This window comes from Cyprinodon variegatus, unplaced genomic scaffold (genome assembly GCF_000732505.1).
Source record: "Cyprinodon variegatus isolate N-32 unplaced genomic scaffold, C_variegatus-1.0 Scaffold915, whole genome shotgun sequence".
Lineage (NCBI taxonomy): Eukaryota > Metazoa > Chordata > Actinopteri > Cyprinodontiformes > Cyprinodontidae > Cyprinodon > Cyprinodon variegatus.
The window spans coordinates 198,425-213,844 of NW_015151368.1; the positions used below are offsets into that span (position 1 = coordinate 198,425).

Here is a 15,420-nt window from a genome sequence, read left to right on the forward strand (position 1 = left end):
GAATAAAGAATATATAATTATGGTGACTGTTTCTGATCCTATTAGTTTAGATCAATGCTTTTTGTGACACATCTGTTTTTCACAGATAAGGCATCAGCAGCTTCAGATGCAGGGGTTTGCCCTACAACCGCAGGGTTGTCGGTTCCATCCCCAGCTATGTGTTGTTGTGTTTTTAGGCTAGACACTATACCCACATTGCCTACTACGTATGCCTATGTACAACAGCCTTGCTTCTGTCAGTGAGGCCAAGAGAAGCTGTGGTTACAATGTAGTTTGTGTTATTTGATCTGTGTTTAGATATGACATCACATGACTCATTTAGTAATTACTTTTCAAAAGTACGGTTGAATTTCTTTGATCAAATCTATGACTCATGGATTTAGAAGTAGATTAGGATAGACTAACAGTCCTTGTCAGCATACTAGATTATGTCAACCAAAGCCAGACTGCAGATTCTTGCCTGCAGGCTTAGATTACTACAACCCTGTGCACTGTATAGGAATCTCTTCTTACTCATATTGTTCTTGGATGGCAACAGTAGCTTCAGGCAAGAACCAACTGGTTACAAAGACTGTAAACTGATTAGCTAAGTTAAAATGTATCAGTAGGTTTGTTTAAATCAAACTGTTCTGGTACCTTTCAACATAATATTTATATATTCCTGCACGCTGATAACTGTTTGATTCAAGTTCCTCCCTGTCTTCCTGTTTTTCCGCGTCTAACATTATTCCCAAACAAAAGCCAATTTTCTGCGAAGCTCAACCACTCACAATCATGCCATCCAGCTGAGGTGAGTGGTGAGGTGGTTTGAATTATTGATTAAGTTGGCCCACATTCCCGGAGGGTGAAGTGGGGAGTCTGCTTTCAGAAACCCAAGCTGGCTCTTAACTGGAGCCAAAACGTTCTGCCTCAGGAGTCCAACTCTAACCCCATAATCTAACCTGCAAACAGTAAGACTGGTAATTCTATATGAGTTCTATTTTAAATTCATATATTTATTAGGAACAAGTTTATTTACAATTGGTGTTTGAGCAAGATTTTAAGATTGCAACCAGCTGTAGCTAGTTTGACGACAGAGCTAATGCAGTGGTGGCTAGTGGAGTTTTCTCCAGGGGGGCTATAAATTCTGAATAGACGTATACCAAAAACCAATGACACTAACTTATCACACCAGTATATTTATATGATATCCAACAATAAAAAACATTATAAAAACAGTTTATAAAAAAAAACATAATTTCATGCACAGGTTTACTTTTTGTACGTTAATTTGTCGCTCCTAAAGGCTTTTGTTTTGTCCAATTATGTGTTACAAACCTAAAAAAAACAAGAATTTATCAGTTTAATAATGGAAAAGCTATTATGCAGCTTTATATTTTTTTGATTCATAAAAACTATTTATTTTCTGAGAATGTGTTTATTTAATAGCAACTATGCAAATTAACAAACATCCATAAAAAGTGCACTTTTTCCATGTAAATCTCAGAGTGTTCATTGTTCTTCGCCTAAAAGGTGCTTTAAATCAGTCCTTAATCCATGCTAGGTCAGATGCTGACATTTGAAAAAGGAGGTAGGCAGTCAAGGCAACAGAATAAAGCGGAAGCCTTGCTACATTCAGTTAGTCAAGCCTTGTAGCTAAACCAGGTCCTGGAAAAACACAGAGTGTACCGTCTCCATCTGTTTTTGGACTGCTGATTAATTTTGATGCTCGGCTGCTCAGGTCCAAACGATTTCACCTCCTGCTTCTCTTGGTACCTTTTTTAAGGGATTTCACTTCTGCGACTCGGCCTGTCAATCACCCACACTAAAACTGTGACAACAGCTCCTGTCACCTCAGGGCGCACCTAGCATGCGCCCAGAGCTCTCCAATACCTTTTGCAGGAGCAAGAGCTACTGCTTATGTACAACATTTAACGGGAGGCAAACAATTTTGCGCCCTAGGGTGGAAATACTTCACCAATCTGACAAAAAACGAAGTGACGCTTTGATGCATCTGTTTGATGCGTCTTCAAGGTCTGCACGGCCAAATTATGTCATCTTGGGCTTCCACGCCCCTTCCAACCCAATGCGGACGCAATTTCTGCACAGAGCAACTGTAAAAAAAAATCTTAACTAGTCGGGCGGAGGCACATGGAGAATATGGTTAGCGAGAATTAGCTCCTGTCACCAAGGGTTTGCAAATTTAAACATCTAGAGACATCGTGCGATTTAGCTGATAAATATCATCACTATCAACAGATTGTGGAATAACTCCAGGAAATGAATGACTGTCACTCTTGAACAGCATGAACAGACTTTGATATAGCTGTAAATGGTTATTTTCTACTTCCTCATGAAGTGTGGTGTGATCAGGTTGCTCTTTGCGCTGAACATGCCACCCCAGAACATTGGGAAAGCCACACTAGGTATAAACTCTGCAGATGCTGTGTAAGGTGCCTCATTTCCTGCGTGGAACGTTTGTACATCAAGCATAATGAGCTCATTAGATGGCATGCCAGGCCATTGCTATTTTGGCAAGAAGAGCAGAGAGAACATTAGAAATGAGTTGCACATGATGCAAAACTGGAAATTACAAGTAGAATTTAGAGAGGGGGGAAACTTGCTTCCCATGTCCTCCAGTAGCCTAAGCCTATAGCAGCATAACTAGAGCAACTCCAAGTAAAAAATAATTAGATCTCTAACTATTAAGACCATGATAAATTGAATTTAGTTGTGAAAATGTTTTGTACCATAAAAAGGGTGCAAATTAAAAGTCCTAGATATTGCCTGTTGTGTCCAACGTTTAAGGTAAAGGCTATCTTCTCATTATTTTATGCATATTTTTTCTCTTTTTTTGCGACACAGGTTTTGAATGCACCAAAGACACAGTGATATAGCAAAACAGTAACAGAAGCTCAATACCAATCATTAAAGTTTTATAAATGATCTCTCTTTCAGTCCAGTTTTTGGAAATGTTTTGTAGCAAGATAATCTGGGCTTAAGACTGTTGGCTTTTAAAAAGCAGAACAAAAGCAGCAGATAAAGATGTTGAAGTCTATATTAACTTTTAATGTAGGAATGCTTTAAGTTGGTTCTCACTTTATGCAATGTGCAACTTTGGGTCTCATAATGACCATTCACTGGCCTCCAATAACCTTTTTGATCTCCTTGAACCCATATGGAAAAAGACTGTGTGTAAAATCCGTAAAATACTTTTTTTCAAAAAGACAGGCTGTCCTAACACTTTCATATAAAAAGCCCAAGTATAAAAACTAAACAAAGGAAAGTGTACTGGTGATGGATGAAAAGCTCGAGAGAGTGAGCATAATAAGGGATGCAGGAATAGTGGCATCGGCTTACTATTAATAATTGATGTCAGAGCCAACTATTGTTGATGGATTAGTTTGCCCCACTTCCAGACTGGTATGTAGGATAACCAAAGGAAGGGGAGCTAAATCTTGGCTTTGATCTGATATGAGATACTATTGTAAATATCTCTGTGTTTTTCAGAAGCAGCTGTAATTGTATTGATATGTTCTGTTACGTGTCATGTCCTTTTTTTTATGCCGTTTCTTGTTCATCAAGTGTTTCTAAGATGGTCATCAACAATGCTATATAATTATGCCAACTCGGATTAGGGCACATCCTTTCGCCTCTTTCTGAGTTTCTATTTCCTTTTTCCTCCACCTTTCCTTTCACTGTCTCCTCTTGTCTCATCTGTCAGACAGCTACTATAAGGTCCCAGCTGAGCGCTGTCTGAAGATCATTTCTGGGTTGAATTAGTGTGAAATAGACACATAGAATAGGTAGACTAAGCATGACATTGAGTTGAGATGAGAGAGAATGGGAGTCCTAAGCCCCCCAGGCGTAGCTATGGAGTGGAAGGGCTTAAATTTGAGCTTCAGATGCACTTAAGATCAATGATAATTTAACCAGCTGTAAGACCTAATGATACCTCATTTATTAGGTGTGAATAGGATCTGATTAAACTGTCCCAGCAGCTCAGTAAGCATGACATCCTTGTCACATATCACACCTTCTTCTCAGTTTATCTTTGCAGACTCTTTTCAAATGGCCAGAAGAATATTTTAAAAAATTGGATTAACACTGTCATGACCATTTTACTCAAGGCAGAGCATCTGCTTTAAAATGTCATATTCACAAAGTATTCTGCAACTCTTTTTTCCTTTCTTTAAGGAAAGGACTGCTTCAAAAGAGTCAAATCTTTTGTGTAACCTCTTTGGCAGCAGACAGTTCTCCGGGAATTGGAAGGTTGTTTTTCTTTTGACGGAGTGAGCAATCATATATTTGGGGAGGGAGAAAAATCTAACGTAAAACTAAATTTGAAGATAATTGCAAGGCAAATAGATAATTATTCCAACATCCCAAATAGCAACACATTATCTACTACAACAAAGAAACCTGTCCTTATTCTAGATGTAGCAAAAAAAATATCCCAGTAACTCCCACAAATGAAACACTGCCCTCAAATGAAATAAACCAGAAACGTGATAAAAAAAAATATGCAGCTTTTAAAGTAATAATTCTGCAAATGTAATACATTTTCCACAAATGTAATAGCCGCTGTTGTAGCCGAGACAACATGTTTTGAATTGGCGCTATAGAAATGAACTGGAATGAATTGAAGAAGAACAGATTGATCATAAACCTACCTGTTTATTCCTGCACCAGGAAGTCACACCAGTGGAAGGGTGTTACAGATATTTCACCAGAAACATCTGTGTTTATGTCCAATGCCTACGCAAGCAAGATGAAAAATAATTGCTCTCCAAGAGACTTGCTTAAGTGAGACTTTTCCTAAGGTGCAAATCACTCAGTCTGCTCCCTCTGTGATCTCTATTGCACTCTATCACTAAACTTGCCATTATGTTTTGTTTTCTCATTTTAGAATAATAAATAATATCTTGCTATCACTTAATAGGTGCTCCAAAAACATGCATGGGAACTCATACGTTTTCTTTATATCATGTACTGATTGTTCTTGGGAGACTGATGCCCTTGACTTCTGAACCGTGCAAAACAGATATCCACTTAAGCTTCACCTAAAGCTATAGTCATTGCATTTCCATAACATCTGTTCTCAGCAGAAAGTTTGACCACCCCAGAGAAAGAATCAATCATGTTTGATTGAAAAAAAAAAGTCTAACAAATAAATGAAGCTGGAGAGCAAATTTAACCTGGAAGACTCTAATCAGCTTCTATTTGATCACCTGCAATGTGCTATGCTTAAAGTTCCAACCAGTGGACATACGGACAGCACTCCCTCTGAAGTTAATACTCATCCAGGATCTTCTGCTTACCAGATGAACATGTACCCACCTCCACCCGTCTCACTTTCAGGCTATTCTCAGTGTCATCCATCCTCTGGCCTATACCATGGAGGAAAAGCTACTTTAATCCTTTTCCTAAAGTATTCATCAGAGTTCATGTCAATTTGCAGCACCAAGTATTCTGCCGGGGTCCAAGCCCCAAAGAACTTACCTCAATCATATCAAGAAAATCTTTGAGTCTCTCCAAGTTGAACTGATTGGTATGCTCCGTCATCAAGGTTATAAGCTGAAAATAACTACAATAAAGTAAAAGGCGTGACTGCAAGCTAACTAATGCCGTTTTAATGTAGTTAAGAAAAAGGTCTTTTCTTTGGAGGGGAAATAATCATTTTGAGATGGCGCTTTGGTTTCGTAAAATAAAAAAAACATTCATATAAACAATGGGATTGCTATCTGTCACTCTTTTAGAGTAAGATTCAAGATCTTTCACCATAACATGGTTCCACCACAATCAAGTGTTTTTCAGTTTAAAGGCCTTACTTTGATTTCTCTAAGAATACCACATGTCAGTGTGGCTGAAAAGCTTATTCTTCACCTGTTCATAATCTCATAAAACTGGATTTTATCTTACCAATGGGGGTACATTTTTGGGAAAACTTTAATTTTAAGCATTAAGCATTAATTTTGTCTCAGGGACTTCATTCTAGATGGTTTCCTTTTAGTTTATTGTGTTCCGGAATTGCCCAGTTTTTCCTAAGCTTTCTAATCCAGTTTCTTTCATTAAAGGGAAGCAGTTTGGATCATACCAGCTGATTGCATCGACTCATTGACTCTTCAGCAATCCCTCACACTAAGCATGCTTGTAGCGACAGTGGAGAGGAAAAACTTTCTTTTAACAGGAAGAAACCTCCAGCAGAACCAGGCTCAGTGTGAGCGGCCATCTGCTGAGGCCCACTGGGGTTCAAGGAGACAGAAGCAGACATAGAAAAAGAAGCAGAGATACAAGAAGCAGCTGTAGAAGGCGGCCCCATCCAGGGGTGCTCTATTAGGAACATAAGGAACAATCAGATCTCTGATATCAGATGGAGCTTGGCCATTTAATGCTTTATATGTGAGAAGGAGGATTTTAAATTCTATTCTGGATTTAACAGGAAGCCAATGAAGAGAAGCCAGGATAGGAGAAATGTGATCTCTCTTTTTCATTTTCATCAGAACTCTGGCTGCAGCATTTTGGATCAGCTGAAGGCTTTTAACTACAGTTTGTGGACTTCCTGATAGTAAAGAATTACAATAGTCCAGCCTTGAAGTAACAAAAGCATGGACTAGTTTCTCAGCATCACCCCTGGACAGGAAATTTCTCATTTTTGCAATATTCCTCAGATGAAAGAGGGAAGTTCTAGAAACCTCTGGGATTTAAATGACAGGTCCTGATCAAAAACAACACCAAGATTTTTTACTTTATTATCTGAAATCAGTTTAATCCCATCCAAATGAAGTGACTGGCTAATCAGCTTCTTTTTCAAAGACTCTGGTCCAAAGACTATAACTTCTGTTTTGTCTGCATTCAGAAGCAGAAAGTTAAACACCATCCAGGTTTTTTATTTCTTCGAGACATGCATATATATAGTAAAGAGAATTGGTCCTAGCACTGATCCCTGTGGTACTCCGCAGGTAACCTTTGAGCATGAGGAAGATCTGTCAATAACGTGAACAAACTGAATTCGATCAGATAGATCAGATTTAAACCAGTCTAGTGCTGTTCCTTTAATTCCAACAAAATATTCAAGTCTTTCTAAAAGAATATTATGATCAACTGGATCAAATGCAGCACTGAGATCCAACAGGACGAGCGCAGATACAAGTCCATTATCTGAGGCCATGAGAATATGATTAGTGACTTTCACCAGAGCTGTTTCAGTGCTATGATGAGCTCTAAAGCCAGACTGAAACTCTTCAAAAAGTTCATTATGGCGTAAGTAAGAAGTACAATAAAACTCCAACTAAAAGTACATATTTTCTTAAATGTTCCAATGGAAAAAAAAAAACTCTTATTAGCTAGTTCTGCGAACTGCATTTATTTTTCATTACTTTGGAAGTCAGTATTTAAATCTGAAAAAGACATGTCTTACTAGAGTTTTCTAGTTAAATATCAGATTACCTGTGATATTTGCTAATTGGACCAGGTGAGTAGGCTGGCTACTGCTGGCAATACAAGCCAACCTAAAAAGTTGTTTCTTTCCTTAATGTAACCCTCCCAGGTGTAAGCCTCGCCGCCAATCAAGAAGATGAAACTGACATGGAGACATTTCAGATGGAGATCGACAGGGAAAGCAAGATGTGCACTTTCCGCACCAGCCAAGGGTATTACTGGGCTGTGGTGGCGCATGGAGGCATCCAGAGCACTGCCACAGAAATGTGAGTGGATCTGCCGTATCAGGTGTACAAAGGGAAAGTTGGTACAGCAAACATTTGCATGTGACAGTTTTATTTTGCACCAATACTAGAAGTCAAGAGATAGTAAATTGTTGCCCTGATGAGCAATCAATTGCTATTATAAGAAATGAAAATGCATAGATGTCTGAAAAGAACCACTTAAAGAATAAAGTTCTTGTCTTCTGGTAAGAATGACCAGTAATACAATGGCTAGATGCTTTCATGCATTATAGCAGCAAGTTTTTTTAAATTCAAATTACTCATATTTTATGACAAATCAAGCATCCATTATGTTTTATCCATAGATCTGCAGATACAATGTTTTCAGTGGAATGGCTCAGCCACAAGGTGGCAATAAAAGCAAGCAATGGCAAATATATCTGCACCAAGAAGAACGGCCAGTTGCTTGCAGTCAGTGACGCTATAGGTGACCTTTTGCCTCTTTAAACCTGGACCTCATCTCCTTAAACCCTTTCCTCTGCTTATTTCCTCAAATGTGTTTTTTGAATGTTTGTCAGGTGAGGATGAGCAGCTCACTTTGAAACTGATCAACCGGCCAATGCTGATCCTGAGAGGAGCTAATGGATTCATCTGCCACCACAAGAACTCCAACACGCTGGATGCTGGGAGATCTGTCTATGACATCTTCACCCTGCAGTATAGCAATGGAGCTTATCATATTAAAGGTCACAAATGCAACTGCTTTTCTGGTCTCCAACTTGCTGCTTCTCTACTTAACTGCTTGTCTTTTGTGATGTTACAGGTGTGGATGGGCGGTACTGGTATGTGAACAGTGGTGGGCTGGTGTGCTCAGATGGTGAGGCTCCAGAGGACTTCACTCTGGAGCTTCTGGAGCGCGGACGCCTCGCTATCAGAGGCAAAAATGGCAAATACTTACGTGGAGACCAGGGGGGCACACTCAAGGGAGATGGACTGAGTCTTAGCAGCTCTGCTCTATGGGAGTATTGAGTCAAACTAATGTGGAGCAGATATAACACCCTACTCTTCATGTCACCTCTAATAAGTAAAATCGTTAACACCTATTGTTACATCATGTTGTCCTTTCATTTAGCTGAAATAGAGACTCACATATGCAAATAGAAGGTGAAGAAAAAGGGAGAACTGACCATGCAGTATATTCAACCAACAAAAGTATTCACATTTGTAGCCTCAAACATAGAATAGATCAACTTTGTTTGGTGTTATACTTTCCGATCATTTTCTGGTAGATGTGATGCATAAGCACCAGGTCATGTCTGAAACTATGGAAATAAATACATTCAGTCACAAGTGGGCGTATTTTGATGCAAACAGACTAAATTGTTTTTGTCTTCAATATTAATAATTGCAGCTACTGACATCCAGTTGTGTATAGAAGTTACCATCACTATACATTTATATGTCAAATATTTAGTTTAAATTATGCATATTGATGTCCTTTAATTATAACAACTAAGTTTAATGTTTATCAAAACCAGAATCAATGAAAAAAAAGTTTTATCATTTCAATTTACATTTGGGAAATGAAGCTTCAGACTGACTTTTGGCAGAACAGACAACCATCCCTTTCAGAAATTAGTTTCCTCACAAAGACCCAGACCTTAAACTGAGTTTATACATTTCAAAAGAGGTCAAGTGTTGTGTCTTATTCCTAACCGGTTATGAGCTAGATTTTATATTTTTAAATCATCCCAGGGCCCAACTGTTTAACTTAAACCTTCCAGCTTAATTTAATGGGGAAGTTAAAGAATTTCATTCCATCACAACTCTTTCTTTTTGCAAACCTAATGCATATCAGTAGGCAGAACCAAAGTATGACACCACCACCACCATGCCTAACATAAAAGGTTTCAAGTTTAAACTCCTCACCTTGACTTGTCTATCATTTTGCTTTTTGAACTGTAGATGTAAGAGACTGTAAATGTTTGTTGTGCATAAAGTTCATAAATTAAAATCAGTTTTATTCCTAGCTGGTGTCCATTGATGTGAAGTTCTATCACAGGAAGACTGGTCAAATATTCAGACAGGATTAGGCAAAGACCTGACAACAACTGAAACTTGCTTGTTGTGAAACTTTTATAGAAGTAATAGTTCAGGTGAAGGCTAAACATGGTGCAGAGACCCCTGCATGGATTTTTTTTTTACCTCTGTCCTGGTGTTTTGTTGTAACAAATAATGTTTATTGATTTCTCTGCCTCTCCTTTCATCTAGTGGAAAGCCTGTAAACATGAATAGCTTCAGTGAAAGAAGGAATCGTCTTCTTCTTCCCCAAACTCTGTCTCTATATTAGATTCTGAAAATCCTGAAATTATACAATGAACATGTCTTCGTGCGATCATGTACAAGTGTCCTGCCGTTGTTCTAAAACATCCATACAACGTCCACTTCACTAAACAGCATCAGCTAACCCTAAATCTCACTAACTGTAATTATCACTGTTATGACCTTTTTTTCTTGACTGTATAAACAAGTAAATATTCAAATCTTCCCCTTTATATTTTATCACATGTACGTTCTCTTTTGGCTCCTCCCACACGTCTCTCAGTTCAATTGCTTTTCATCCTACCCAAAGTTATGCTCGTGTTTTCCTAGTTCTGTGAAGGATCTTCTTCCTGGAAACCGATCCGGGGTTTCAACTTTGCAGCCAATCACAGCTCCGGCACAAGCTTCCATATGGATTCTATGTAGACTGTGGATGAACAGTTTGCTGAATAAATACTCCCTATGCTCTCTGTAGTCCTTTACAACAAATTTTTTAGATTAGTCAGGTTTCAGTACGAAACTCTTCTTCGATCAGAATACATAAATTGTGCGCCAATTTCAGGTGTCTGCACAGCCGTTCTATCGCCAGAGGCAGGGAACTTATCAATCCATGTCTTCCAGCTCTAAGGAACTGAAAAACAATCAAGTACATGTAGAAAAGTTCTTTTCAATATATTTTATTTTCTTCTTTTCCTTCAGTTTTTACAATCAAAAAAGACTTAAACACAAAATCCAACAAACTTTTAAATAGTAACAAAAAAGTACATTTAGAGTTTAAAAGACAGGCCAAAAACCATGAAGACTTACAACTGGTGTGGACATATTTTTTTCCTAATTTCCCTTCATAACACCAGAAAATCTTTAGTTTGTCCAACAAAACACAAATAATTGTCTTTAGATTCTAATTAATGGTTAAACAGCATGTTTTTAGTTTCCTCTTAGCATAAATCTAGCTGATCTGTGAAGGCATGAGAGTTTCAATATAGAACATCAGGGAAAAAAAAGAGATTCAAAGCAGAGTTGGGTCAGCAAACTAAAGGGTCACTATTCAAGCATTTAGAAATAGACAGAGTATGGGACAAGTGAAAACATACCAAGATTACTGCTAACATAAACTGGAAGGGAGCAGCCAATAGGCTCTTCCTCTGGATGAGCTACTGAGATCCACAGCTATGAATCCTGCACTCTACGGTTTCAAGGTGTAAAAAAATGAAGAATCATACCTCTAAGGAAGAGGGTAGCAGCTGAATTTAAAGAAAGAAAAAAAACAACTTATGAACCTGTAGATCTTTTGCCTTCCAACTTCCTACACCTAAAATCCAATCAAATATATTGAAGAATGTGGTTTTAAAAATGAATACATCAAAGATTCAAAATGCATGAATGCTGTCCCAAAGCACAGCTAATAGGTGGAAGGTTGAAGGCATGCCCCGGATCCTCTGTTGTCGGAGATCAAGAGGCATTTAACGGGTGTTTACAGGGAGGATCATTAGGAACCATGAATGCTGCTTCATCATCAGGATGCTGAACGCTGAGCAAGAACGAGGGCAGCTGAGTAGGTGTTAGACTATGAGGAGAGGACTGTCCCTGAGTTGCTGGTAAACACTGAGGAGAATCTGATGCATCTGCCCAGAGGACATGCCCACACTCAGCGCCTCTGAGATTTGACCTCGTTGAGACTGAAAGAAACAGAAGGATCAAATAAAGACTTCATAGAAGAGTGGGAAAAGACTAAATACCCAATTTAATGATGCTCATCACTTGGTACCATCTTGCTGCAGGACTAGTAAAGCAAGTGAAGAGCTAAATGCAGGGAAATATGTGAACGTAATTACCTCAGCTCGCTGTAGAGTTTGTCTCAAACCAGAACTCTCTTCCTTTATAGAGAAACAGGCTTTTTCAGGAGCTTTCTGCAGCAGAGTCTATGAAAGAGAACAGAGCCGATTCTTAAAATGCAAACCTTGTCTTTATACCACATATAAGGCAAGAACATGAGAGGTGTTAGAACAGATTTATACAACTTAGACAATAAACAGACAAAAAAGACATCTGGTTTTCTTTTTTTAGTTCATCATTCTATTCGGTTCTATTACAATAAGAAAACATTTTTGTTTTATCAGTTTACAGTTAAAAACACATAAACATGAAACATCAACTAGAACTAATTGGCCCCCAGAAGCCACTTATTTAGTAAAGAGCCCATCTATGTGCCAATTCATCTGGGTCTAAATTTAGCAGCTGGGTGAAGGCCTCAGAGGTTCGTTAGAGAACATTAGAGATGAAATGGAGGCAGGAACACAGCAGGCCTTCAAATCAGAGCCAAGACATGGAAGACATGGAAATCTAAATAAATTATTGTTTTCTTAAAGGGGAACGCCGTTTTTTTTTTTTTTTTTTTTTTCACATTTTGCCCTTGATTTTACGTTATTTCATCATGTTCTACTAACCCATATGAGTTTAGTATCATTTGGAGCCGTTCTGAAGATATTCTGTTAGGTTATATCCAGTAACGTCTTCCTATGGGCAACGACTTGAAGGCACAAACTAAACTGTTCATCATTTATTCTTTATGGTACGCCAGCATTCAGAACATGGAGGCCAATCACTGTCCCCCAGACATCCAGAGTTATATTTTTTTTATAGTTATATCTTCTTAAAACAAAGCGGCATGTGTGTGACGTCACCCACGCTTGGCGGCTACCGTTCATTCATCCAGTCCGCTGAACTGCTGCTAGTTTTACTCATATTCCAGGATTGTATCGAACGTTTAGCCAGAGAAAACACACGTTAATATGTAGCAATCAGTTTGAAGAATGTTTTCAAGATGACTTGGATAAAAGCGAATTGTGACAAACACCAGATACAGCACTGAGACTTGCTCAACAGCCGATACCGCACCGTGACGTCACAAACCAGTAGGTGGCAGTAATCTTTAATAAACATACTGTTGAATAAATTATGAATGTTTTTAATTAAGAGTAACTTTCATTTGAATGTGCTTTACTGGAGACATCCATGTTTATTTTTCATAATCTTATATTTAAAGTCCTTTCACAAGTTTGAATTCTGAATGTGACCAGACTTTTTCTTTAAAAGGTTCTAGAAATCTGGCAAATCTGAAATCTTGGTTCTGCAGTCTCCTGGAAGGAGTAATTAGAGAATAAGGTAGGTTTAGGAAGGCGTTTACCTGAATGCGAAGCAGCACGGCGTGGTGCAGGCCGCAGACAGCTGCTGCCGATGGGCTCTCAACCTTAATCTCAACACTGACCGGGGGCTCCTCCTTCCCAGAACTCTCCTCCTCTACGTTTACCTGAAGGCGGAGCCAAAAGTTAAACAAGAAGCAGCACGGTGGAGTACTAGTGTTTAATATTTACCTCTTTTGCAGTGAGTTTAATTGGGGCTTCATTTGGTGCACGGCCACAGACCACAGAGCTGATTCTGTCCATCTTTTCTTCTTTATGGCCAATCTTCACTCCACCACAACTTTCAGACAACAGCCACTCAAGCAAAGAGACACAGGACCTCTGAGGGGCCAACTTTGGGTCTTTGGATCTTTGCAGTCTTAGTAAGTCTGATGACATGCGGACAGTGGCAGAATACCCCCCTGTCCTGGAAGACCCATCTCCTTCTCTGCACCCCATCTGCCGCGAGCTTATAAAGGCCTGGATGGCATCTGCCTGGTTGCTGTTGGATGGTGATATATATGTGCTCTGCGCAGAGGATGGGCCAATCATCCGGAGGGCGTGCAGCCAGTCCACCATCAGTGTATTTAAGGGCAAACTGAAACAGCCATTATGTAAACCAGAGAAGGACGTTTCTCCTTTTCCTCCCAGAAAACTCCGGAGGGAGAAAATGAGCGAGCAGGTCACTGTAACAGGGATGGATGCATCACCTGCAGCCATGACGGGCACACATACTCTCAAAGAGTCCCCTGGATGCAGACTGTGGAACGGAAAGGAGTAATTTGCAGAGCAGGTTCCCTCTCCTGCTTTCGGAAAACTGGACAGAGGGTGGAGCAGGACGCTCAGAGTCCAACCTCGCTCCAGGAGGTAGGGACTCAAATTCTCCAGGAAACACGTGAGATCCAGGGAGTCTTTGTCAAGCAGCCGGCTCCACCTTACCAAACCACGACACCTGATAGGCTTATCTTCTGGGTTAGGACTGTCCGTCAGCAGGAAGCTTATATTAATCACTTCATTCAGCTGCTTGAGAATCTGATTTTTAGATCCAATGGAGGTTTTCAGCACAGATGCTCTGAAGGAAAACAGAATGAAAACACATCTGGTCTGAGAATATTGAGACACAAACACAAAAAAGGTACTGAAGCAACACATTTAAAACCATGAGGTGGATATTTAGCCAAACTTTTTACTTTTTTTTTTTGGTCAAATACTCCATCCTGTTAAAATCTCTCTGTTTTGCACATCAATCTAAAACAGTAATCTCCTTCAGTTTCTGTACCTTTCACAGACATTACCGATGGCAGACAGGAGATCTCCAACGCTGCGGCCAATCTGTGAGGAGCAAAGCGTGGACAAACCTTCCCCCCGTGTCTTAATAGGGACACTGATCCTCCACAGTTGACCTCTGACAGATAAACTGAGCAGCTGAGCTTCACCTAAGGATGAGAAATACCTCCACTGGTCATCATCACACGGGGGATGCAAAATACAATGTGCTGTATACCAACAGTACAAAGCCTGAGAATATTATTTTTTTCTGCATTTTATCAAGCTGTGTAACATGTTCACAAAAGGAACGCAAGGCGATGAATAACTGGAAAGACAAGAGAAAGGTTACAAGGGTTTTGAAATTTCTAATAAATATAACTGACCCATTTTGCAAATCTAGAGTTATTTGTTTATCTAATCCTCTTTGCAAAAAGAATAGCCTGCTGAGTCAGACTAACTAACACTGTACACTTGGTGAATCAATCCTGAAAGGAACTAGTAGAGCCCGAGTCAAAGGGCGGATCAGAGTCAGACTAACAAAGCCCAGAGAAACAGGTTAGGACTATCAGATAACGGGTGAGACGCAGAAATACTTCTTTTTTAAGACGAAATGCTTTTACAACAGCCAGCTGTTGGAATTGTATGGATTGATCTAGCTCAATCGGGACAAACTAAAGGGGTCATTAAAACTTTGCTCTGATGTGGCCGCAATCTCGAATGCTTTGGTCACTGAAAAGCAGAGCTGGAATATGGAAAGCGGAGCAAGCATAAACTAACCCTCCCTGCAGTATGATTGGTCCAGTTAGCCGTACAGGACTGACTTATGTCCAGACTAACTCCGTCTGGCTGGCCAGGCAACAAAAAGAACTCAAGCCCACTTAGATTGGATTAGGAACTTCTTTCTTTGTAGATTTATTTAGACTCTCAACAGGACTTAGCTGTGGACTTTGAATAGGCAATCCTATGAAACTGAGATGTTAGAACTGTAAATATACAGTCATACA

The 15,420-nt window shown here is 39.4% G+C and overlaps 2 protein-coding genes across 2 annotated transcripts in view; one reads left to right on the plus strand and one right to left on the minus strand.

Annotated features, from left to right (window-relative positions):
• The window catches only part of LOC107099877 (fascin-2-like), a 14,060-nt gene extending 5,388 nt beyond the window's left edge, over positions 1 to 8,672 (plus strand). The window contains exons 4-7 of the mRNA XM_015398155.1: positions 7,529 to 7,685; positions 8,009 to 8,130; positions 8,222 to 8,389; positions 8,467 to 8,672. Of these exons, the coding sequence (XP_015253641.1) occupies positions 7,529 to 7,685; positions 8,009 to 8,130; positions 8,222 to 8,389; positions 8,467 to 8,672 (653 nt within the window). The remainder of the gene's footprint in view (positions 1 to 7,528; positions 7,686 to 8,008; positions 8,131 to 8,221; positions 8,390 to 8,466) is intronic.
• Positions 8,673 to 10,664: 1,992 nt separating this feature from the next.
• Positions 10,665 to 15,420, minus strand: part of faap100 (Fanconi anemia core complex associated protein 100) — an 11,725-nt gene continuing 6,969 nt past the window's right edge. The window contains exons 4-8 of the mRNA XM_015398148.1: positions 14,427 to 14,583; positions 13,340 to 14,219; positions 13,153 to 13,275; positions 11,801 to 11,887; positions 10,665 to 11,644 (exon numbers count right to left, since the gene is read on the minus strand). Coding sequence (XP_015253634.1) covers positions 11,528 to 11,644; positions 11,801 to 11,887; positions 13,153 to 13,275; positions 13,340 to 14,219; positions 14,427 to 14,583 — 1,364 coding nt within the window. The 3' untranslated portion in view covers positions 10,665 to 11,527. The remainder of the gene's footprint in view (positions 11,645 to 11,800; positions 11,888 to 13,152; positions 13,276 to 13,339; positions 14,220 to 14,426; positions 14,584 to 15,420) is intronic.